The sequence below is a fragment of the Pseudocercospora fijiensis genome (genome assembly GCF_000340215.1).
Source record: "Pseudocercospora fijiensis CIRAD86 unplaced genomic scaffold MYCFIscaffold_4, whole genome shotgun sequence".
Taxonomy (NCBI): domain Eukaryota; kingdom Fungi; phylum Ascomycota; class Dothideomycetes; order Mycosphaerellales; family Mycosphaerellaceae; genus Pseudocercospora; species Pseudocercospora fijiensis.
The window spans coordinates 813417-837794 of record NW_006921535.1 but is presented as its reverse complement, the minus strand read 5'-3'; the positions used below and the strand labels follow the sequence as shown (position 1 = coordinate 837794).

Sequence of the window (24378 nt, the reverse complement as noted above, 5' to 3'; positions counted from 1 at the left end):
AGCCCTGCAATATAGGCATTATAGAAGTGTAATATAAACAATGTGCTATACGAGGTTAATAATCTGTCTACTCTATAGAAGGAGGCCTCTTATATAGGCTTAAAACTAGCCTATAGGTGTAGGGCCGGTTACTAGCTAATATCCCTCCCTTTCTTCGTATCTAACTAGACACGTTTTATATTATGCGCGCTTAAAACAAACATATATGTATCCTTAGCGCTCTTAGCTAAGGCTATTCTTAGAACTCCGTAATAATATCCCCGGGGTAGTATTAATCCTAGATACTATAATTATATAAAAACAACTTCCTAAGCAACACTATATAGACCTACTATTGCTTTAACGCGCCGTAATCCTTACTAGCAATAACCTTATCTGCTAGTCGGCTCTCGAAATCTCCTCCGTATATATTAAAGCTATTAGCACCGAAGTACTATCCCTCGTAGAAAGCTTAATTAACGAGGAGGTTAGTAGCCTTTTCCTTCGTAGCATTCTCCTAATCGTATAGATATTCCTTAAGTCCCTCGTTATTAAGCTAGAGGATCTGTTTAACTTCGTTCTAAATAACGTAACTTAACTAAGGAATCCTACTAACTAGGGCGTCGGAGATGTAGCCGAGGCCTTCGACTAAGATAGCCGTAGGGAAAGCGAATAGTACGAAGGAGTTAGAGGCTAGGAGGGCGGTTAGATTGCGGTGCGCTTTAGCAACCTAAGAGACTATTAAGTTCTCGTAGCCCTTAACCTTAGTACCGTTAATAACGCGAGAGTAGCCTAGGTTAATTAATATACGGTTGCTCTTAGTCTTTAGATTACTATATAGTAGGTATAGCATCTAAATAGAGACCTCGCACTCCTTTAGAGGGTTTAGGATCTACTCCGCTTTACGCCCCTTACTATTAGGCTAACTATCGAACATATAGTCGAGGTCGTCGTCGGTAAGGTGCTTATTAGTAAGCTTGCCGATCTTGCTTAGTAGGACTAGCCTACGAGCCTTAAGCTTCTTAACCTAGTTCGTAAAGACCTCGGGCTAATATATACCTTCGACAATAGTAGAGTAGCTAGTCTTATCCTTAGATATAAGGCAGACCTTAATACGTAGGTAACTAGCACCCTCGCTAGCTGCGAGCTTAACTATATCTTATCCGAGACGAGTAGACTCCTTAGAAGGACAGTTTTCGTAAGTACCGCTAACCTTAAAGAACTTAGTAGGCTTAGGGACGGAGATAAGCTCGTATACGTAATTAGGTCGAAGGGCGACAGCTAAGAGCTATAGGGTAGGGTACTAGCGGACGATTTGGTTACTTATACTATAAGTTTAAAGGGCATTACGGCCTTCTTGCTTAGACTTAGGCATTATACGTATATACTAGAGGTACATTTTAAACTCCTCCTATATTAGATCGATAAGGAAAGGAAGATATACTCCGCGAGGCTCTTGCAACTAACTAAAGACTTAAAGGAAGATAGTATTACTAGTTTAGCGAAAGCGGTCGAAGGAGGTGCCTTAGCTAAGGATACCGGTAACGAACTTGCTCTAGCGATCTGTTAGCGTAAGGGCGCGAGTAATAGTACTAGTAGGGTTAAACGCGTAGAGTCCTAGAGATGTCGGGGCGGCAATAGGGCGTCTAGGAAACTAGTTAGTATAGGCCTAATTAGCCTTAAGGGCAGCGAAGGCGTCTTAATTAGGAACCTCGCGACTAATCTTTAATAGGCGACCGACGAGGACACTCGCCTTAGCACTAGTATAGAGACTATAGACCTTAGCGGCCTTCTTAACATAGTTAGCGTATATAGAGAATAGCTCTTCTCCTAGCTTGCTAAGGTCGTCGAGCTGTTAATAGATAGATAGGGCGGTAGGAGCTTTGCCTATATCGGCTTTAGGAACTATATCGATCTTAGTAATAAGGTGCGTAATAGAGTCGCCCTTGCAAGAACTATAGATATTCTTAGTTAATAGGATCGGCGAGAGCCCTCTATCTCTACGCTCGCTAAAGGAGCCTTCGGAGGAGACATCTTCTAGTAGTACATCTAGTATATTAATATCCGAGTTACTATAGTTAGTACTATAGTTAGTCCTAGAAGGGGCGCTATACTTCTTAGTAGCCTTGCGGAGGGCCTAGCGAGTATATAATGCCTTCTTACGCGCTACTTCGGCCTTAGTACGCTCGTCCTTAACTTCCTAAGGGACCTTATAGTTACGGGTCGAGCGACGGTCTTAAGCCTATATCTCCGTAGCGAGCGCGAGACTAGTAGCCGTATCGGCCTCTGTTTCTAGGCGAAGAGCCTTACGTTTAAGGATATTAACGATAGGAGCCTCTTAACCTTTAATAATAAAACCTATACTATTAATGCGATAGCCCTTCTCTTTTAGTAGATCCTTAGTTATCTATATATTAAGATCGATCTAGACAATTGTATCGTAGTACCGCTTCTAGTAGGATATCGTAAAGTCGTTAAGCGTAAAGGACAAGTTAAGTAACTGCTTACCTACCTTCTTGCTAGCAGTAGACATACGATAGATTATAGTATAAGAAAGGTGCTCGGCGCCTTAACGACAGACCTTATACTTGTTAACGAACGAAGAGACCTGCTTTGTACGCTCTTATCTACCGTAGGCGAAGTTAATAAGGCTCTTAGGAAGACTACTTAGTCCTCCCTAATATTCGAAGGCCTAGTCGAGGGTCTTAAAGCGTAAACGAATCTAGGTACCGGCCGTCTCGAGGCTATAGACGATAGGAAAGGCTTATTCGATATCTATATCGTTAAGAACCTCGCGCTTAAAGATACGCTTACCGATAGACTAACGCAAGTTATTTATACCGTATGTAACTAAGATAGTAGCCTTCTTAATATTCCTATTAATAACGCGTAGTAGGGTACGAGCGTTCTAGATCTTCTTTTAAGGGTCTTTAAGGGCGGTAACGATCTAAAAGCAGTGCTCGAGGCTAGTTGTAGTAGCTAAGGCGCTATCGGATAGGGCTTCGATCGGGACTAGTACGCCTAGGTTTAGGGCTAGTAGGTTACTGCTACTGCTAGTACCTAGCGGATTTAGGGCGCCGGAAGACATCTTAGTCGACCGGAGCGGAAAGGAGTTAGTAACGAGCTTGCAAAAACGTTCGTAGCTTATTAATAATAATTAAAGGGTTTAGATAGAAGAGGGGGGGTAGGCGGTAGTAAGTTAGTTAGTATTCGAGTAGAAGAAAGAGCTTAGAAGGCTCGCTTTAAATAGGGTGCGAAGGTAGCGTAGTCCGTATATTCCGGTAAAGCAAACGGATAACGATTATATATAGACCCTAAAAAGTAAAGCTACATACGAGACTCTTTTATTAGTAGGGCGACTAAAGTTTAACAATCGATCTAGCTAATTGCTAGTAGCGACTACGCGCCTTTATTAACCTCTAGCTTTCGTAGATTCCCGCGTACTCGAAATGTAACTAGTTAGTTCGAGTACCTAGTAGTAATCTATAGTAGTAAGGCTAGCGGGACTAATAACACCCCCGAGGTAGTATTAGCTTTTCTCTAAAGATGCTCGGCAATTAGGAGCAAATCGCCTAGGCCTAGCGTAGCTTATATTAGCCTATAGCACTATCGTTGTAGATGCAGCATTACCTTTTATAGCAGTAGGCATGTAAACGTAGCCCGTGCGTTCTTCTTTCTTCTAGATACTAAGCTTAGCGGCCTAAGGTCCCTATTCTTAGAGGCTATAGGCCTAGGTTGCTACGTCTATCTAAGAGCTAGGAAGGGAGAGGGATCCTCCCTTTCTTAGTATCCTACGTAACTAATACTAATTAGGGCAGGAACAATCTTCTCTAGCGGAGTATCTTGTTATCGTTGCTACCTAAGGGCGGTTACTAGAGACTAGGAAACTAGAGGGAAGTAGTCCTAGAAGGGCGGGAGGTTAGGTTCAGCTAGCTTCCGAATGCTACCCCTAGGGTATTATTCGGAAGTTATGCCTCGTACAGTTCTTTTCTAAGGAAATACAAAAAAGAGTAAAGCTATAGCAACATTAATCGAAGGCAAAAGACAAAAGAGCAAAACAATAGACAAGGTAAAAGCAAAGGAGGGCAATAACTAAGAGTATTAACATCCGTAGGAACTAGGAATAGGCAGTAAGGACTAAAGCTAAAGGGCAGCGCTACATTAATAGCGCGGAGAATAGTTAATAGAGGCAAGGAAAGCAACGTAGTAGAGGTAGGAAAGGACATGCGATTATTTAGTCTCGGGGTCGTCTAGCTATAATTCTAGGCGGTCTTTATCGCTAGACTAGTTAGGTTCCTCGGAGTTAGAGTTAGATAGCTAGAAGTCCAGTTTACTATTAGAATCGGAATCAATATCGGAAACGCTCTATATATAGTTAATCCGTATATAACCCTCCCTTTGTTCTTAAGTTATTCCTAATAGCTTACTAAGACGAATCTAGGGATAGGCATAGTTCTTAGGTAGAACAGGATCTAGAATAGCGGCAGGATCCTCCTCCCGATAGGCATTTAAGGACGGTAGAGGGTCTATAGAGGCACTAACTTCCTCCTCGGTCGGCGGAGGGCGGGCAGGTTCGCGTAACTTAACGATCTTCTTTAGATTAGCCCGAGGGTAAGAGTGCTTTAAGGTAGCACTATCTAGCTCCTAAAGAAGGTATACGGAACCCGAGTAAAGGACCTCCTTTACTCTATAAGGACCCTTCTACTTAAAGGCTAGCTTATAGGAGTAACTATACTCTAGTTCGGACCGGTATAGAAGGACTATATCGCTAACCTTTAGAGGTTCCTAATTAATAGTATTATAGTTATTAAAATACTACTTAGCCTCTTCCCGAAGCCGACGTTGTCGAGTAAGACCCTCTTAAGAAGTCGTAGTTATATCCTTAAGAGCCTTAGCCCGTAGGGTAAGAAGGTCTGCCTTAGTACGAACAGACCCCTAATCGTAAACGCCGTACGTGCAATAGGACAATTTAATAGGAAGAACGGCGTCCCTCCTAATTATAAGTTCCGCTAGTATAAGTCTAGTCGTATCAATAATAGTAGTTCGGTCCGCCTAGAGAAGGGCTAGGACGCGGGTAGAAATAGGAACTAATCTGTCGCTACTATTAGTTATCTTAGATAGGGCATTAATTAACGACCGATAGCCGCGCTTAACAATAGTATTCGACTAGGGATAGTATAGGGAGATGCGAACGTTCTTCGCCCCGTACGAAATAAATAGCGCTTAAACCTCCTTAGCTATATTATTCGTAGCGTTGTCTAAGATAACCTTGTAAGGTGTTCCCTAGCGGCAAAATAGATCCTTAAATAGGAAGGTAGCTATATTACGGGTATTAATAGTACCGCAACCTTTGTAGAAATAATAGGCCTCCGGCTATCGAGAAAGACTCTCTCGAATAATATATAGGCTATTATTGCGGCTAAGATAGACCCTATCGCTATACTACCGCTCCCTAACTAACTAGGTAGTAGGGATACGTAGCTCTCCTAGACGCCGGTAGCTGTTCCTAAAGTTGCACTTAGGATAGCTCTTATAGTAGCGGGAGATATTAGCCTATACGCCGTCCTACTAGTAGCGTCGACGAAGGACATCGAAGGTGCCCTCCGCCGCCCGGTAGCCGAGCTTATTGTAAACGGAACGAAGGATTTCTTATTAGGCTGCTAGATCGTTAATAACACGCTAGAGCGGTATATTAACTATAGCCTATCGCTAAAGGATACGATCCTTAATAAGGAACCTCCGAGAATAGCGAATAATACGACGGTATTAACTCTTTAATAGACCGGGAGCTCTCTTCGTATAGGTAAGAAAGTAGGCGATATTATAGGAGTCGTCGGAGTAGACCCTATTAAGGATATTATCCCTACCTAGTTCGCCCGCCTTAGTATCGTCCTAGCCCTCGTCGTTAGTAGCAGGGTCTTCGTTAGGCTAGTTACTAGGTTAGTCGTCGGTAGTAGGCCTAGTAATTACTAGTATAGTATTAATATAGAAGGTAGTAAAGAAGGTGCGGTTAATAACTGCGTCGATATCCTCTTCTTCTATTATCTCGGCGATATCCTCTTCTATAGTAGGCCTTCTAGAAAGGCTATCCGGTCTAGTATACTTCTTGCTAGGAATATAGAAGACGTCGAAATTAAATAAACAGATCTAGGCAACCTACCGAGCTATCGTAGAGTTAGGCAGGTCGGAGGCTGTACAGTTAAGTTAATAGACTAGCGTCTAAGCGTCGACTTCTAGGCGAAAGAATACTCTAAAGAGCTAAGGTCGGAACTTCTTAAGAGCCTTATAGATACTAAGGCACTCTCGCTTACTAGTATCGTATCGGGCCTCGATAGGTTTCTATAGACCGGACTCGTACTAGATAGAGTAACGTAAGGAGGGCTCCTTACGATTATACTATATTAGTATCTTGCCGTAGCCTTCCCCGCTCGAGTCGATAGCAATAATTAGTAGACCTGCGCCTTCCGAGTAGTTAATAGAGGTAAGCGTAGGCGCGCTAATAAGCGCCTTAGTAACCTTGTCCTTAGCGGCTTAGTAAACGGAGGTCTATATAAACTCTACATCCTTCTTAAGCAAGGCGTATAGAGGCTTGTATACTAACGCAAAGTTTTCGACCTAGATACGGAAGTAGGAGACTACTCTAAGCTAGATCCGGACATCTTTCTAACAGGTAGGGTCTAGCTAGGAAACAATCTTTAGGACCCGTATATTGTTAGGATAGCGGCCGTTCTTATTAGTTACAAACCCGACAATATTTATTCGTTTATATAGGAGCTAAAGCTTCTCCCTATATACCGTTAGGTTAGCTCGCTCTAGGTCGTAGAGGACACTATCGAGGTTCTAAATGTATTCGAGAAAGAACCTACGGATGCTAGGCTCTACTTCTTTATTGTCGTACCTAGTTTTAGGGCCCTTAATACCGATATCGTCGAGGAAAGGCATCGCTATATAGGAGATATAGGCCGCGAGGACTTAGTTTATAATGCGAACGAACTAGGCTACGGAGTTAGTTGCCCCTTAAGGAAGGGTAGTTTGTCTATATAGCCTAAGAGGTGTCTCGAAACTAGTAAGGTCCCGGCTATTAGGGTAGAGAGGTATCTGGTCGTAGCCCGAGAATATATTAACTAGCGAGGCTACTATATAGTTGGCAAAGGCTTCTAAGAACCTATTAGTCTCTAGAGGAAGATTAGTATCTCTAATCGTAACTATATTGAACTTCTATATAGCGTTAATTAGCCGATACTTCTTTAGCTCCCTAGGAGCTATCTTCTTCTAAACTAGGAAGTATAGATTGCGATACGAGGCATAGGAAGGCTCTAAGGTACTAGCCTTTATACGCTGCCGTATTATGTCCTTAACTATACCTCTTAGGCTTAGGTTTAGCTTAAACCCTAGGTGAGCCTAAGGCTTATACTCGATCGTTCGGATCCTCTATAGAGGGGCAACCTCCGGGTTAATCCTACCTAGATACGTAAAGTTATATACTAATACGGCTTCGCGGTTATATAGAAGCTCGTATAGTAAATCTAGTTTAAGATCCGAAAGCTCGATACTAGGTTTAATGTTCGCTAGTCTCTCCGGCGTTAGCCTCGATCCCCTAGGAATAGCGGAGAACTTTTTAGTAATATACCTCTAGTCGTATAGACTATCCCTAGGTGTTAATATCGCTTCGCGGTTAAGACACTTTTGTCGCTAGTTAGGATTTCCGCTAGGATTAGACCTATCGGTTATATATACGCTGCCTTTTACGGGCTTAATCTTATTAGCTACCCTCTTATATAGGGTATATATACTAACCGCTCGTAATACCCGAGCCCTCTCTCTTTAACGTTAGGCCCGGAGATTAGTATAATAGAATAGCGCGTAAACTTTATCGGAAGTCTCCTTAAGTCGGTAGGTATATAGCTAGTAATCCCGATTTATAATTCTAGCGAAAACGTTAGATTCCTAATAATACCCCTAGGGTAGTATTAGCTCGGCGCTCTAATTAGTTAGTTCGGATTCGGGCTCGGGTAGATCCGCTTCTAGCGGCGATGCCTACGATAGCATTATTACCGAGATTCGTGTACTAGGTTGTCGTTACCGGGTTGTTATACTCGCTATCGCTTCGAGTATTCGCCTCCTTAGTATAGAGCCTAGAAACTTGCCTTAACGTACGGAGCGGCGCACCTCTAGATATAACCTATTTAAGCTATACTAACTTATAGCGTAGATTGCCGGTCTTATAACCGCGCTATAGCGTTTCCCGAAGAGCGCTTAGAAGTAGCAAGGATATCCTCGTAGGACTTGTAGCTAGTGTTTCCGATATAACTAGTAAATACGACTCGGTTACCCTTCTAGTTAGCGATAGTTCCTTCCTAGGAGCTATCGTCGTAGTTGCGCTAGATACCCTAGGTTATACGAGACTATAGACGACCTAGAATAATTAGCGTATTCGGGTTAGCGGCAATCTAGAAGGTAAAGGAAAAGCATATACCGAAAGCGTCTACTATAATATTATAGTAGGTACCTACTAGCGCAACCTCCCTATTTACTCCCTATATACTAAGGGAAATATCTCTGTTTATTAGCAGTCGGAGCTGTTTAGCCTAGCGCTTACTTATAATAAGTAACTCTAAACTATTATTAAGCATTGCTAGCAACTGCCGACTATAGCTTCCGATAGTAACTTAAATATAGATAGCGGGAACGATAGCAAAGGAACGGGTAACTACGGAAAGGTCTATATTATTAGGGATAGAGTAAAGTTCCTTAGGTCGAGGAGGTCCTGCTCGACCGATTTATTAGCTAGTAAATCGGATAGCCTTAATAGAAACTAAAACCGAAGCAGAGTCGGCATTATTATTATTCCTTCGGCCTATCTCCTTAATCCCCTCTTCGTTAGTATTATCGATAGTCTCCTAGCTCTTATAGGTTACTAATTCGCCTTCTGCTAACTCCTAGGCCCCTAAAAATTTAGGAAGGAACTATAGGGAAGAGACGTCGATATAGTCCTCTCGCCTCTATTTACGTCGGAGGGCTATAAGGTCTTTTATAAAGGTAGCATCGTTAGGAATCCGGCTCTAGAATAGGTTAGTAGGTAAACCGTATACTAGAAGCTCCCCTATAGACACGTTAGACTTAAGGTCTAGGAACTATAAAGCCTAGAAGAGAGTATTTGCCTTTATATCGTAAGAGTTAGTAGGCCCGGTACTATACTTCTTTATATACCCGTTAAAGCGAAAGCTCTTTAGGTCGGCTAACTTTCGTTTGTAGGCCGGCGGGTTAGCTAGGCCTAGGGTACTACTAAGGTCGGTAGTATTATCCTCTATATCGATATCGGGAGTCTCTAGTACCTCCGGAGTAGCTATACTAGCTCGGGTTGTACGGTCTTTAGCTGTCTAGAGTGTCTTAGTCTTAGCGACTGATTCTCGCTGTTTCTTAGCCTTATTAGCTGCCTACTTCTTAAGTATCCTAGTAGGGGCTGCCGTACTAGGGCGGGTAGGGTTCTACGGGCTCTTGTCCTTGCCCTAGAACTAGGTTTAGGACGACTAAGTTTAGGACCTTATCGCAGCGTAGATATCTATACTGTTCTTAGTAACCGCGTAAACATTAGTAACTGCGTCCGGGTCCTAAGATACAAAGTTGACTTTAATAGGCTTAGTAGTACTATTACTACTCCGCTCCTTAACCTGTTTTGCCCTAACCTTCTAAGTTTCTCGTTTAGTAATAGCGGCGAGGGTACTGTTTCTAGTATCCTTAAACTCGATCTTACTACTATACTTCTTCTCTAGAAGACTCCTAAGTTAAGGCAGCTTCGGAGCTCTGCGATCTTACTCGAAGTTAATCTTATCGCCGGTATCGGTATAGTAGAACCGACTATTTACTTATATAACGAGCTTCCTCTTAAGAAGCTCTTTCTAGATAGGGTAGTCTAATTAAATATATTTAAAACCGCCGTATATCTAGCACTTGCTATCTAAGTTAGAATAGATCTTTCGTATAGCGTAGACGTTAACTAAAGGGGCCTTAGGGTAGTTAGGATCGGAAATCTAGTAGACCGGTAGTATATCCTTTAGTATGCTAGTATTAATAACCTCCCTAACTCGCTATAGTGCTTTCGTATTAAGGTTGAGCTAGGCTAGGGACTTAGCTAAGTCCGCAACGTCCTAAGAGTGCTTAGTAATAGTAGGAGTTACGGTCTTAGGACCGCTCTACGACTTAGGAAGGAACTTAGGTCCTCTGCTTCCCGAGGCGTCGCTCTTTACCTAAGCTAGGTTATTCCGGTCCTCGCCGTAAATGAACTTCTTTACGTTAGCGGAGCTGTTAATGTCGTCCTTAATAGCCTCTAGGACCTCTTTGTACTTCCTAAAGGTCTCGGGATTAGCTTCGCTAAGCTTGTAGCGACGGAAGATACGCTTAGCCGTAGACTACGGTAACCCTTTAAGGAGTAGCCTCGTTCTCTAAGAATTCTCGAGGTCCTACTAGTCGATACCGTCCGCTAACTTAACAAACTCGCGGACGTACTCCTTTAGGTCGTTATCTTCGGTACGCCTCTCTATATAGAGGTTCTTAAGCTACGTACGACTGCCTTTAATGCGACGGCTATCGCGATCCCGATACTCCCTTATAAAGGCCTACTTAAAGACCTCCTAGTCGGTATTAGACTTGTCGTCCTTTTCTAGGTAGCTAACTAGGGTTCTAAGGGTTCGGTAAAGCTTAGTAATAGTAGTCCTCGTAAGGGACCGGACCTTATACTAGTCCGACCTTCTTCGAGTCCGTACTCGGTTAAGTTGTCCTTAAAGCGTTCTACGTGCGCCGTAGCGTTCTACCCTTCGAATAAAGGGTTCCTACTACTTCCCGGCTCTAGCGGGCGACGCCTATTCTAACGGAGAAGGTTAGTTTGCCCTTAAATTATCTTTATAACGATATTGTAGAGGGCCTCGGGCGTAGAAGGCTCGATAGCCCCTAGTTCGATAGCGCTTATAATAACTAGTCGTCGCCTGATTTCTTCGTTAATAGGGTCCGGTAGGTTATTAGATTCCGAAGATTCCGCTAATTCGTAATGCTCGCTTTCGCTAGAGCTTATTCGATTATTATAAAGTAGTTGAAATGAAATGCTATAGGAAAGTGTTTTTAGTATATATTGTAGGTTTGGTTTGTTTCGATATTGCTATGCGAGAAAATAGTATACTAGGCTGTTTTCTTCTAATATTACCCCTAGGGTAGCATTAGAGTTTGGCCTCCTAGGGGTCGCCTAGACACCCCTAGGAGCTTTAGTTTAGTAAATTTAGACAAAAGCCGCTCGGAGGAAGGAACTGTAATCTCTATTTATACCTGGATCCTAGAAACTAGCTACCTTACTAACTATCGTTATCTCCTTTAGCTAGGCGGGGGGCGGGGACCTTCTTTTTCTAGTAGAAGGCTAAGTACTATCCGAACGAGGCAGCGAATCCCGAAACAATCTACCCGGTTAATAGGGGAACTGTCTAGGCATCCGACCTGTAATCTAGAAATTGCTATCGTATAGATAGTCTTAGCAAACTAAGTAAGGCCGATAGGTAATTAGTCTATCTCCTCCTTAGGCAGGGCTTATCTCGAGCAAGCGGTACTAAATAGGTCTTCGACCCGGAGCCGAGTCCTTAGAAGCTAGCTATCGTTATAGACTAGGCCCTAAGCTATAATAGTCCTAAGGGTTTGCAGCTTTTCGGGGTTAAAGCGATGCCCTCGTTAAGAGGTTTCTCTGCTTGTCGTAACGGCCCCTTAAGATACTTCGGTATCGTCCGTATCGTAGGCTCTTATCGTACCTTCGCTTCGGTTATAGCTATTCGTGCCTAGAGACTACCTTTAATACACCCGAACCTATTAGATATAAAGAGATAGCCCTACCTTCGGCTCTAATAAAGGACGGAAACTAATACTACTACTACTACTTATAGCAATAGTATAGGCTACCGAGGGTAATATAACCTATAGCAATACGGGCAGCTATGTTTAGCAAGATAGGATAACGAGACTATCGCTTAGGCTAATAACTAGAGCCCTGTAATATAGGCATTGTAGAAGTGTAATATAAACAATATACTATACGAGGTTGATAATCTATCTACTCTATAGAAGGAGGCCTCTTATATAGGCTCAAAACTAGCCTATAGGTGTAGGGCCGGTTACTAGCTAATACTAGTTGTCGTTATCGATAACAAGCCTAGTATTATACTACTTAGGGTATACAAGATTGCTATTTAGACCTTAAAAGCGGCTCTTATATAACTAACAACGTCGTAGCGTAAGAACACTCGCACTAGTAATATAGAAGCGCTAGATATACTTATAAGGCAGGTAATAGCTATACTAGAAGTAGCAGAAGCATTTAGTATATACGTCGTCGTATAAAGTAGGTAGAGCTATCCGCTAAGCAGGCTTGTTATTGTCTATATCCTTATAACACTATATAAGCTTATTAGCTATCTTCTTCTATACCGAAAGTAGTAGGTATTTAAAGGCCGAAGTGTTATATTTCCGCTATATTAGTAGCTAACCGTAGGTATTAATAATACCGTTTTGTCGTACGCGCTCGCGGATATAATCGTCGAGTTAGAATAGGTGCATTATAAGGCCTAGAAATAGTTAGTTGTTGTTAGTAGTTGTAGTATAGAAGGGAAGAAGAATATAGTCGAAGGAGCCGTTCTAAGGAATTCTAGCTATTCTAAAAAATATAGAAGAGGGCTTCTTTTATATAAATTCGGACAACATTGTAAATAGGGGACGAATACGTACCTTGCAAGCTCTATTTGCGTATCTAACGCTTATCTCGGCGCTTTAAGTGTATATAATAGCCCTCTAGTAGACTAGTTATTCGAACGGCTATTAAAAGGGGATCTCCGAGCCGTACCTAAGTCGCCTATCGATCGCTCTTAGAAGCTATCTACTTCTTCTTTAAATAGTCTAATTTCTCGACCGCCTTTAGTATATTATAGCTTAGTAGGTCGCTCTATACAGTCTTAATAAACTACTAGCATTCTTCTTAGTCTCTTGCAATAAACAATACGTTAGTTATAGCCTTAAAGGTAGTTAGAAAGCGCTTAAAGTGCTTCTCGAGGGTTTTAATAAGATAGCGTTAGTAGAGGCGCTAAATAATACTACAACCTATAAGGCCTTGAATTATACCGAGTTGCTTACTCGCTAAGTCGTTAGTAATCGACTATAGCGGTATCTAAGAAGACTGTTTAGTCTAGTTTAAATCGTCTTAATCTTTAGCTTTACTAGAACAGCCGTCGTTAACGTAGAAGTGCTTCCTATATCTATCGTATTCGCTAACCTTCTTAATCTAGTCGGATTAAGCTATTTCTCGAAGGGTTAAGATTGCTATCTTAATTAGGTATGCCTGCTCGTAGTCTAGAAGGAAGTAAGCCGCTAGAAGCTATTTAAGGTAGTTATTGCGGACGTAGACTATCGATAGAGGCTATTTTAGCTTATTCGTATAATAGGTCGAGTCTAATAGAAACAAAGACCTATAGTTGCGAAGGGCTCGAAGTTGCTAGTTAGAAGCCTAAATAAGGCCTCTATATAGCTTTCTATTAAGTCTACGAGACTTAATTATTTGTACGAGGCCTCGTCTACCGCTAAATTTAGCGCTTAAGTAGTCGTATGCCTACTAAAGTTAGGCTATAACCCCTATTTCCGTACTATCTCTTCGCTTATTACTTAATCGAGAAAGGACTTCCCGATTAGCGTTACTAACGCGGTCTCGAGTAATTGCTACGGCGCTAGCGTCGTACTATACTTGCTTCTATTTAGGCCGTCTTATTTCTTCTACTAACTAAGCGACTAACATTAAGCCTAGAAACAGGTTAATATAAGGTCTATAAGGTACTAAGAATCTACTTACTAGCTCGAAAATCGAGTATCTCTTTCTATATAGCCTTTATACTATTATTAACTACTAGACTATCGACAAACTCGAGACTATACGAATAGCACTTATTTAGCGGCAAAAGCATTACGTAAGCCGGTCTTACGACCGTTAAACTATTAGGTAGACTACGTAGTACGCAGTTATCGAGAAACTCGCTAAATTCGGCTCTTAGTCGCTTCTTATAGACCTCGATAATAGTTAACTTCGCGCGATAGTCGAAATAAGGCTTCGTATACGCTATACGCTTCCGCTAAGGCCTCTTACGTATCTAAGCAGTTATAACGACTTCTAGAGCTATTTCCGCGCGCTAATAGTCTGTATAGCGCTTATAGATACGATACTTAAAGCTAGGTCGTCGATATAGTCGCCTATTACTATTATTCGATAGGTAGTTCGGCCGGTTCTTATAGTACTATACGTTCGATACGAAATAGCGGTATTCGTCGTATTCGAAGCCTTCTATTCGAATGCCCTTATTACTACTAGTAGGGTAGAAGAATAGGCGCCTTCGATCGTATAGATTTAGTAGAAATAGGCTCTTAAACTATAACAATACGCTTAGTACGAGATTATTACGGTTTACGAGATATACGTACCGGCCGCTTAACTTCTAGCTTACTAAGCAACAACTCTATATCCTTAGGCGATAGGCACCTAGCGTACGAAGGCTTATATATAATAAAGAGCGTAGAATTAGCGATAGTAAGGTTAAAACAAAGGCGGTACGTAATGCGAGGAAGAGATAGAATAGGTCGATAAACAAATAGGTAGAAATAGTCTCTAGATAAGGTCTAGTTTAGCTTTATTGTAAGCAGGCCTATACTATACTACTATAAGGCTTTAAATTAGCTCGAAATTAGACCTCTTAGCGGTCTATATATAGCCTATTAATAACTATAGAAGTAGACAAGCGCCGTAGCAAACCTAGCCGCCGTAGCGGCGCGATCTACACCCTTGTTTAGGTTGATATACTTATATCTCTCTTCTGACACTCGAGAGAGAGAGCGCGCTCTAGCTAGCATGTCTGGCCTAGCAACCGTACAACTTGTGAAGGGGGGTGAAGGGCTTGTGTACGCGTCAAAGCGTCTAAAACTTGAACCACTGCCTCCTTCAGCCTGGAGCGCCTTGCTCTGCGAGTTGCGAGATCCTTCTCATAGCGTGTGGCATTTGAAGCAATGACAAGACGGTTTGGTGTCCAGCTTCGAAGAGCCAAGGACTATGGTCGCAAGGATAGCCTGACGTGAGGCCGCAAAGAAAACCGAAGTTCTTGGCCTTCAATGGTTGTCCAACCCGAGGCACAATGTGGAGCCATGGTCAAACTGCATGAGTCATGCCCTGTTATACTCTCTGTGAATAAGCTGTCTAAGCGGCGTAGGCGCGCTTCCTTGATACCTCTTTTAGCGGTCCATATATGGCCTGTAAACAACCATGGAAGTGGACAAGCCGCCGCTGCAAACCTAGCCGCCGTGGCGGTTCACCACCCTCGCATTCTTGGTCAGTATAAATATACCTCGCTTCCTTTCTCGGGGCCAGTTCAGGAGCTTGCTTGACTACGTTGACCGCCTTCTGCTCGAATCTGCCGGCACTGCAGGACTCTGGATTTGGTATTACTTTCTGCGTTGATGGACCCAAGCTCCGTGCCCGCGTCTACAGCTCACTGTAACAGGGCAGCAAGTCTCGCGCGAGACTTGGCTGTCACGGCTGAGAGTGAGTTTGAGAGTATCAGTATTGCTTTTTCTCCAGTGATATCGATCATAACTTGATTGCCTCCGCCCAAGTCGCGGGAAAAAGTGTGGAGAACGCACTTTCACGCCGCTTCATATCTGCGTCTCAATGCTGGCGAAAAGCTTGGATATGATGGCTGGCGTCAGTAGATTAGTCATGCTTTCTTGTCAGCAAAGTAGGTTGTCGGGAAAGCAAGGCAACAAGAAAATGCGGCCGATTCGATTTTGGACTTTTCATCGATTCGTGAACTGCGATTGATTGAACTCTTCACCTACGGCTGAGCCTATCTGGCGTGCACGTCCGGCCTGACTTTCTGTCTGTGTGCACATTGCACAATTTTCGAACCCTGACGTATTCCAAGGAATCGGTGAGAACAATCGTCCACAACCCAACACCGCCTTTTCGAATTTAGTCCTCGGCAGAACTCCTGCTTTAGGTATACACCGCGCTGGTCGTAGACGCGGCAAGGGAAGGTCTTGTTGCAGAATCGGCCTGAATTGTGTGGTATGGTGCGTCCCGCAAGCGAGATTACATTTGCCGAAACGGACTTATTATGCCTTCATCGGTTCCTCGCTCGGTTCCTCGCCAACATAGTGAAGGTAAGCACCTAGCAGCTTGATACCCTCGATGTAGTTGCGGCGGTCGAGCTTCTCATTTATAGAATGAGCAGCATCTGTTGAGGAGCCCATCGGCAAGAGGAGGACATTCTTGCCTGTAGCTTGCTCGAATGTTAAAGTCACGGGTATACTTCCGCCTTCCCTTGTAAGATCTGGCTTGACCCTCCAAACGTCTTCCACAGCCTTAGCAGCCGCGGTGAAGTTCCAGTGATTTGGTGACGCAACCCACCACTTTCCTGCATGCTGTAGATAACAGTTCAGGGTGTTCTTAGAACCAAGCTGCTTGAACACTTTGTCCACGTGAGCGAAAACGAGCTTATCCACCTCTGGTGGCTCCATATCTGGCACTGTTCGGATGGAAAACTTGCCGACCACCTTCGCAGGAATGACGGTCTTCGCTCCAGTCTGCGAGAAAGCTCCCTCAATACCGTGAAGCGACAGAGATGGGAAACGCCAGCGACCCATGAGCGTGCGCTCTTTGTCGGGAAAGATGCTTGTCTGGCTACCCAAGGACTCGTAGAGGTTGTCCATCTCAAAGGCGATGTCCTTGTACAGCGCCTGCTCCTCCTTAGTAACTGGTGCTACGAGCTCCTTGATGCCAGGGATAAGGATGTTGCCATGAGTATCTACGAGGCTGCCCATGACGCGAACGAGATCTGTCATAGGTTCTTGAGCAGTACCCCCGAAGACACCAGAGTGCAGATCCTGGCCGGGACCACTTATCTCGATGGAGTAGTACGAGCAGCCTCTTAGACCATACGTCAGACAGGGCTTCTCCGTCCCCAGCCAGTAGTTATCACTGATACAGACAGCGTCCGCGTCAGCAAAGAATTTCCCTGGCTTACACTCGGCAATGATGAAGTCGTCAAGGCCCTCGGATCCGTACTCCTCCATGCCTTCGAAGCACATGAGCAAGTTGACGGGGAACTCGATGCCTGCTTTCTGATGCGCCTCAATCACATTTACCCACCCCAACACTGGTCCCTTGTCGTCAGTACTTCCACGGCCATACATTCGACCCTTGTCGTCGATACTGAGCTTGAATGGCTCCGTGGCCCATCCGTCTGACAACTCTGCGGGTTGTACATCGTAGTGACCGTATACCAGGATGGTGCGCTTGCTTTCATCCTTCTTCGCTGGATATCTGCCGATAATCGCTGGAGGCAGTTCCAAGTGTTCTTTGTGTGGCTGCTTGCCCAATGGCCGAGCCTCCATGTGTGCACCCAGTGCTTCAAGCTGGTCCTTCAGATACAAGCCCATCTTTACGACATCTTGGCGCCTTGCCTCATCCGCTGAAATGGAAGGAATTGCCACGGCCTTTCGCAGACGATCGATGAATGGTTCCGCCAGGGAATCGACGGTATCGTAGAAGTTCTTGAGGTTTGGTGCCATGTTGGGCGATGGCTGCGAACGGTACAGATAAGGCCAGACGGGAGTGCTTTCAAATCGTCGGCCAATGGGCGCTTGATGTCTTGTGAGTGTTCGCTGGACAATAGTCGTGATGGCCGGCCGCAGTGTTCGTGTCAACATGAATGAATCAGCAATGGTAAACACTGCCTCTTGGAGGGACATCGGAGTTTGGCGGGGGTCACCAAAAGCAGGTTAGCGCATTTGCGTGAGCCGGTGCCAAGCGGTAACAACTTCGCGTCTCTCTCCATTGGTCAGACATTGAATATCAGAGTACAAAGCACATCCCAGATCAACCGGACAACATCGACATCGACATAGAAACATCACAATGGCGCGGTAATGCCGCTCTTATTCCGTCTACCAGGACGCTGGACGCGGCGGAGAGCGCGGAGATCCCGCATGGCCTTGCAAAGCACCATTCTCCTGGTTATCATATTGGTCGTGATTCCCTTATACATCATCTATAAGCCACCAAAAGTAGTCATCAGGTACTTCCAGAACCGCTTCCCGGAGGTTTTGTTCCAGGTCGAGTCCGGCAAGAAGATCATAGCATTAACAATTGATGATGCACCGAGCCCCTATACTCGCGCAATCTTGGACATCTTGCAACAAAACGAGGCCAGTGCGACATTTTTTGTAATTGGCAATCAGGTCCCTCAGCATGAGACTATGCTTTCGGAGATCGTGAAAGCCGGGTCGGAACTAGGGAACCATGCCATGCATGACGAGCCATCAGTGAAGCTGCCAAGCTCGACTTTGGAGGAAGAGATTCAGCAGGTCGATGAATACATCGAGCATGCCTTCGAAGCCGCTGGAAAGGAGCGTACGGACCGCTACTTCCGCCCAGGATCTGGAGTCTTCAGTCGAAGAATACTGGACGTGGCATCAATGGCCAACTATAAGACTGTGCTAGGCAGCATCTATCCCCACGACCCTTTCATCCCCTACTGGCGCATCAATGCCTGGCACGTTCTCAGTCTGCTTCGGCCCGGCGGGATTATTATATGTCACGATCGAAGATCATGGACCGTGCCGATGTTGAAGAAAGTGGTGCCGGAGATGAAGAAGCGAGGCTATCAGGTGGTCTCGGTATCGAAATTCTTGGAGCTTGCCAAGACTTGAGCTGCTTCGTTTCTGCTTTTTGAAAGCATGCAATGGTTTCTGGACGCAGTCCTTTGGACCTATCTACCCATATCAGGCTGTCCGGTGCTATCTGTGATAGCACCATCAACGACCAACTCCTGCCCGGTCACATAGCCCGCCTCATCGGAGCAAAGGTAGAGAGCGGCATGCGCGACGTCCCAAACGGTTCCCATCTTACCAGTTGGACTCTGTTTATCGCGGATCTTCCTATATCCCTCCTCATCTCCGTCAGCGTACTTGTGGGTAAGCACACCTACCAGTGGCGAGTTGATCAGTCCTGGAACCACAGTGTTGAGCCGAACCTTGCCACCTGTCCTCTGCGCATATATCACAGCTGTAGTCTTCGTAAAGTGGATTACCGCAGCTTTCGTGGCAGCATAGCCTACTTGCGGCTTGCCAATGTACCTCAGCCCGGCGACCGATGACACATTAACCACCGCACCACCCGTGGCCTGCTTTTCCATGATCGGAAGCACGAGATGGCACATCAGATATACCGTCTTCAGGTTGATATCTGTTTGGCCGTCCCAAGCCTCCTCAGAAAGCTCGGCAGGTCCTCCCGGCTCGGATTTTCCGACATTGTTGACAAGGACATCGATACGGCCATACTTCTCCATACAGGCATTGACGAAAGCTTCGCAAGCAGATTTCTTGGTCACGTCCTGGCAAAGCACTCAGCATGACTAAGAACGAGGAGAGTGATTGTAGCTAGGCCATTATAGCTCTGGAAACATACTGTAATCTGCTGAAACACCTCGACCGGCAGTTTTCCATTGCTTCTGGCCGGATGGGATCTGGTTTCTTCCTCATTATTGATATTGTTTGCTGCCTTATTCGCTGCCTCTAGATTGATATCGCATCCAAACACAATAGCTCCTTGCCGAGCCATTATGGCTGCCATTGCCGTTCCATTTCCATAGCCTTCGCGAACAGCTCCAATGCCAGTCAGCAGCACGACTTTGCCGGTGTAGTCGAAAATTGCCATGTTAGTAGCTCAATGCTTTCACGCAATCTTGACATGAGAAGTCATCATTCCTCATCATGGACGTCGAAGTCAATGCGGGGAGACTTGCCTTTTCGGGCAACATGGGTTTGATTTGAGGGTCCAGATGCGATATCGGACTCTCAAGTTTGATCATTCATCATCATTCATGGCCGTAAACTAATTCCATGCAAGATCTCGTATGTAGAGCCTACACCAAGTAATGAACAGACATCGTAAGGTCGTCGATAAGCATGTCTCATCGCCAAGCTGGAAATGCACTCCCTCTCAGGACCTTCCTTAACTGCTCTTCACACCCTTGAAGGCCTTCTCTCAACTTCCTAGCGGCAGTTGGCGTCTTCCCTTTCGACGCGAACCACTTTGAAACTCGCACACTCCTGTGCGGTGCAAGATCATGTGACACTGCCTCGACACGTTCCATAGCCACCGGAACATGTGAAGCGGCAAATGTCGGCGATAGCATGATTGGAATTTCATCCTCAACGCGCCTTGCAGGGTTAGGCTTCCTCTTTCTCTGGAGTGGTGCGAGCGCATCATCCCAGGTGCCCGTAATGAGCTCTATGTCTTCCAGATCAAGCTCTTCAATCGTAGGTTTGTGAGCCGCGATGAACGTGCTGATGTCGATGGCTGGAGTAGCGATGCCTCCGACCTTGAACTTCTTCAGCCTGGGAAAGTGTAGCGGCTTCTCAGCCTTGCGACAGCTTGGTGGCGGTCGTGGTCTCGTATCTTGTTGAGCGAGGGCAGGATGTTGGCCCTCCGGGGCTGCCCTCGATACTGGTCGCTTTGTTGGCAACGGTCCCTTTTGTCCGATCCAACGGAAACGAAAGCTCTCTAGATTAGACTGGAAATTACGTAGATAAGTCTGGAGGAGTTTGGACTGGTTCGGTTCTGGAGATGCTCCTTCCGCAGCTGGCAAGCGGATGGCATTGATTTTCAAATGCTTGATTCGAGACCAACGCGCTGCTGACCTTGGCGATGCACCGAAGCCCAGCAAAGGTGAAAGGTAAATCAGACCTCCAGGGTGGATTTGTGCAAGAGTCAGACTGTCCAGAGCATTCAAGGAGTTCTTCTCGACAGCGATACGGAGCGAGATTAGGGCATAATCGACAATGGTCCGGCTGTATCGGTTCGTGACATCGTAGCCTGGACAGTTGACAATCAGATGCTCCAGATTGACGAAGGAAGAGAATGCCCGAACGAAGGCAGGAACATTCGTGGCCGCATGGAACAGTGCTGGGTATTGTCGTGAAAGTATCTCAGTCGTTCCAATGTCTCCATATTTCGGCCTCCTGCTCGAGAAGTCTTGCACTTGGGGAGTGTATGTGAAGCTGAGCTCGGCGCCAGTCTCGGGCTCAATAAGAGGCGGTAAAATCGTCCCTGGTGTATGTGGCAAATTGAATCGTAATGTTTTCACGTAGAAGCCGAGTCTGTCAAGCTCGACCAATTTCGAAGGCTTGGTGAAAGTGTTGGTCTTGAAAGTAATTGTCATGTTGGAAAACAGCGCCGGCGCTGTTCGAACGGAAAAGTCATGACAGGCCAGTCGCAGACTTGCCAGATCTTTCTTCGGCAGAATCGAAAGGAAGGTCTCTCGGCACCTGTCTTCGAGCCAGAATTTGAGGAACGTGCTGCTTTCGCAAAGCACAAAGCTGCAGACTGATGCATAGCTTTCGACAGCTGTTCATGGTACCTGCGTTAGAGTCGGATCGCAACAATGAGCAGGGAGTGTGAGTGTAGGCGTACATCGATCACTACTGGTATCGATCTCTCCAAATAAAAGCCTGCTGCCTCCACTTCGTGAGGTCCCAGCTGACGTGGCCGATGCTGCCGAAGATACGGTGGAAAAGGAAGATGACGGCTTGCTAGCCAGGACAAGTGGTGAACGTCTGTCCTGCTTGCAATTCATTATGACTGTAGTAGCTCATGGAGTCATCCAGTGGCCCAAGATCAAAATGAGAATGCGATCGCGATCGTAAGTTCGTCCAGCGAAGAATGAAAGGTATGAACGGTGTATGACCCAGGCATGGCAACGGGTAGAGTTCTCACCTACGTCCTACCTGCCAACCTCTTCACCGGCAAATGCATGTTGTGTGTCCATTGTACTTGCTGGCTGCATGAAGAGTGACTCACAACGCAGTCTCGAATGGCGGAGAGATACAGAAACGCTGGAGTTTCCATGCAGGACAAGGAGATCGTCGACACCAGAAGACACGACCACATCGCGAAAGTAGAACGGTATAGACGTGATGTTTGGCGGGCGGTTGCAAAGAGGCTGGGGAGCTGTGTTTCAAGGTAGCTGTCGCCCAATCGGGTTGGCATGGCGTGCTGGATAGGCGTGGTATGCATGCAAAGCTACTGCAGCTTCGCGCTGAAACCGGCCGAGTCCGCCCATAAATCCCGCAAAGGCGAACGTGTCGCGTATAGGTGCTAGAAGCGTGCAAGCAGTTGTTTGTTCTTGTATTTGTTTGCAAGGAAGATGTGGAAGAAAGGAAAGGTCATTAGTGCAAGAGGAAAGGTGGGAAAGTCAAAGCGCGCGTCAATTTCGACGTCACCTGCTCATTGCGCGGCATCATTTGCCAAGCCAAAGTTTGGTACGAGACGAGACGCGTAAACGTATCTCAACCGTGGTCGTGTATTGATGCCGATGTTTGGTACTTCGCGTGGTTTTCACGTGTCCCTATGCCTGAAGTACGCGAGTTTCTTCTCCGGACTGCACTGCTTCACTTCACACGCGATGGAGTAGAGTAACCTTTGCATCCAACTCACGTGTCGGCCGGGAATTGTGCACTGCAAGCCATTTGGCACCTTCAGTCGAGAGCCAAATGCTCTTGGTCTTCTACAGAGGGACGAGATGACAGCCGAGAAGACCACGACCGCCCCAATTGCGTCGCGGAGTAAGGCGTAATTCTTGTCCAAGCGATGAGGCTCCCCCGCCGTCTCGTGAAATCTTGACCAGGATGGGTCGCTGTTGAGCAGAGTCAGCAACGACGGAGATGGCAGCCCTTCATTACGTACATTCTCATTTTGCTGCACGACCTCTGCAACCTTCGTAAGTCTCTCGTGGTTTGTCCAGCTTGCTGTACCAAACTTCGTAATGCGATCCCCAACCTTCAGACCAGCTTGATCTGCCGGGCTGTTTGGCACAACCGAATTCACTTTCGCGAATGGAGGCTCGACAACTGGAGCTGGCGAGCTGCCTGTTGAGGATGACTGGCCTCTGGCCTGCAGCGAGGGAAGGTCTTCGGCTGCTTTTCCAGCCGCAAATTGTTCATGCACAACATCTTCCAGTCTCGACATGACTGCCTTGTGATCATTTTTCAAACGTACAATTCGTGCTCTTGTCGTCCGGATTTGCGCAACGTCGATGTCTGCTCGAGGGAAGCCGCCGCGATCGGTGAGTGGTGTCTGCATATTGACGCCATGCTGGACTTCAGTCAGAACGTCACACATGACCTGTGTCATCGTCTGCCTTACCGAGTCGAGAACTGAGCCAAGTGCTGATAACTCAGCCTCGATGTTGTCCTTTTGAGCCACAAGCTCTTGCAGCGACTTCTTCTCGACAGTCCCATTTGACAGTGCGTGCGAACTCGGGCCAGACGCCACGGTAGGCGCGTGCAAATCGTCCATTCTGAGCCCCATCGATCCTATCTTTTGGTAAAGTGGGGCGTGATCGACTTTGTTTCGCGTCTGGTATGATATCTGGTGGCTTTGGAGGCAGCAAAAGAGAGCGTAATGCAGATGACCTACGCTGCGGGGCACCGCATCTCTCTCAGGACTTCGGAACTACAGTTGTGAGGTGAAGGCGGCTAGTCTTGGCCGATCTGTCAGTGCTGTTCCAATGCTGTTGGCAGCACGAGAATCCAGGTGCCGACTGCGCGCAGTATACTTGACGAACGAGTAAGGACAAAGGCCGAAAGGAGACGGAGCCAGCTCCGAGAAGAAATGATGGAATGCCGGAGCGGCACGGCCTAGCAAGGATCCAACCCTCCAGTTCTCCCTCGCTGTTCCATCTACGGGACTAATCTTCTTCACGAGAGAGCAAGCCATTCTTATTGGATCAGCGAAGAGCTCATCGCCGCGCTCGCGTCTCCTCGACAGAATCGCCCTGCCCCGCGAAGACATGACAGACACTTCGCGCACGACGCCGGTCTTCGTTCGGTTCTTCACCGTGTTGGGCATTGGGCAGCCGCGGCACTTTCCGTGATGGCATGGCTGGCTTCAACATCGAGCATCACACCCAGAGGGCAATTGGGACGTTGTGGGCAACAACGTGAGTCTGACAATTGCCCATGCTTAACCAAACAGCGACTGACAGGGGCACACATTCCGGAATTTCCAGTCTTCTTCATCCAAGATGCTCTCAAGTTACCAAACGCGCAATGAAGTTCTACGGGAACAAACTTTGGAGTCAATGCTTTCACTTTATCAATCAATTATCAACCAGAGAAATCCAGAAGCTTTTCTTTGTCATCAAGGGGCACTGCACACCACCTCTTGGTTTTCACAGCCTTGCTGCCTTGTCTGGGATGAAGCTCTGAAGCTGGCAGGGCAGAACCCAGATTTTCACCGAGCCGACTTATGGGAAGCGGTCCCGAGCGGAGCGTGTAATA

The 24378-nt window shown here is 46.0% G+C and overlaps 6 protein-coding genes across 6 annotated transcripts; 2 read left to right on the top strand and 4 right to left on the bottom strand.

Annotated features, from left to right (window-relative positions):
- Positions 1 to 14893: 14893 nt before the first annotated feature.
- On the top strand, positions 14894 to 15747 carry MYCFIDRAFT_174239 (uncharacterized protein; the record flags this gene model as incomplete). Its single annotated transcript, XM_007927945.1, has 8 exons — positions 14894 to 15033; positions 15057 to 15113; positions 15138 to 15175; positions 15202 to 15222; positions 15275 to 15367; positions 15412 to 15427; positions 15465 to 15615; positions 15652 to 15747. 8 exons carry the CDS (start codon positions 14894 to 14896, stop codon positions 15745 to 15747), a joined length of 612 nt encoding a protein of 203 aa, XP_007926136.1.
- Positions 15748 to 15817: 70 nt separating this feature from the next.
- Positions 15818 to 17714, bottom strand: MYCFIDRAFT_72008 (uncharacterized protein). The gene has a single exon (XM_007927753.1). It carries the CDS (start codon positions 17605 to 17607, stop codon positions 16150 to 16152), a length of 1458 nt encoding a protein of 485 aa, XP_007925944.1. The 5' UTR covers positions 17608 to 17714; the 3' UTR covers positions 15818 to 16149.
- A 310-nt stretch (positions 17715 to 18024) lies between these two features.
- Positions 18025 to 18747, top strand: MYCFIDRAFT_80307 (carbohydrate esterase family 4 protein; the record flags this gene model as incomplete). Its single annotated transcript, XM_007927778.1, has 1 exon — positions 18025 to 18747. The coding sequence occupies one exon, from the start codon at positions 18025 to 18027 to the stop codon at positions 18745 to 18747; it is 723 nt and encodes a 240-aa protein (XP_007925969.1).
- An 80-nt stretch (positions 18748 to 18827) lies between these two features.
- Positions 18828 to 19732, bottom strand: MYCFIDRAFT_6684 (uncharacterized protein; the record flags this gene model as incomplete). The annotated part of the gene is made up of 2 exons (XM_007927505.1): positions 18828 to 19430; positions 19529 to 19732. Coding segments are annotated over 2 exons (807 nt in total), but the record flags the coding sequence as incomplete, so codon positions are not given.
- Positions 19733 to 19918: 186 nt separating this feature from the next.
- Positions 19919 to 21392, bottom strand: MYCFIDRAFT_164044 (uncharacterized protein). Its single transcript, XM_007927944.1, has one exon. It carries the CDS (start codon positions 21258 to 21260, stop codon positions 20010 to 20012), a length of 1251 nt encoding a protein of 416 aa, XP_007926135.1. The 5' UTR covers positions 21261 to 21392; the 3' UTR covers positions 19919 to 20009.
- Positions 21393 to 22380: 988 nt separating this feature from the next.
- MYCFIDRAFT_72007 (uncharacterized protein) lies at positions 22381 to 23630 on the bottom strand. The gene is made up of 3 exons (XM_007927752.1): positions 23243 to 23630; positions 22784 to 23191; positions 22381 to 22733 (listed from the first exon to the last, which is right to left on the bottom strand). The coding sequence occupies exons 1-3, from the start codon at positions 23405 to 23407 to the stop codon at positions 22605 to 22607; spliced, it is 702 nt and encodes a 233-aa protein (XP_007925943.1). The 5' UTR covers positions 23408 to 23630; the 3' UTR covers positions 22381 to 22604.
- Between the last annotated feature and the right edge of the window lie 748 nt (positions 23631 to 24378).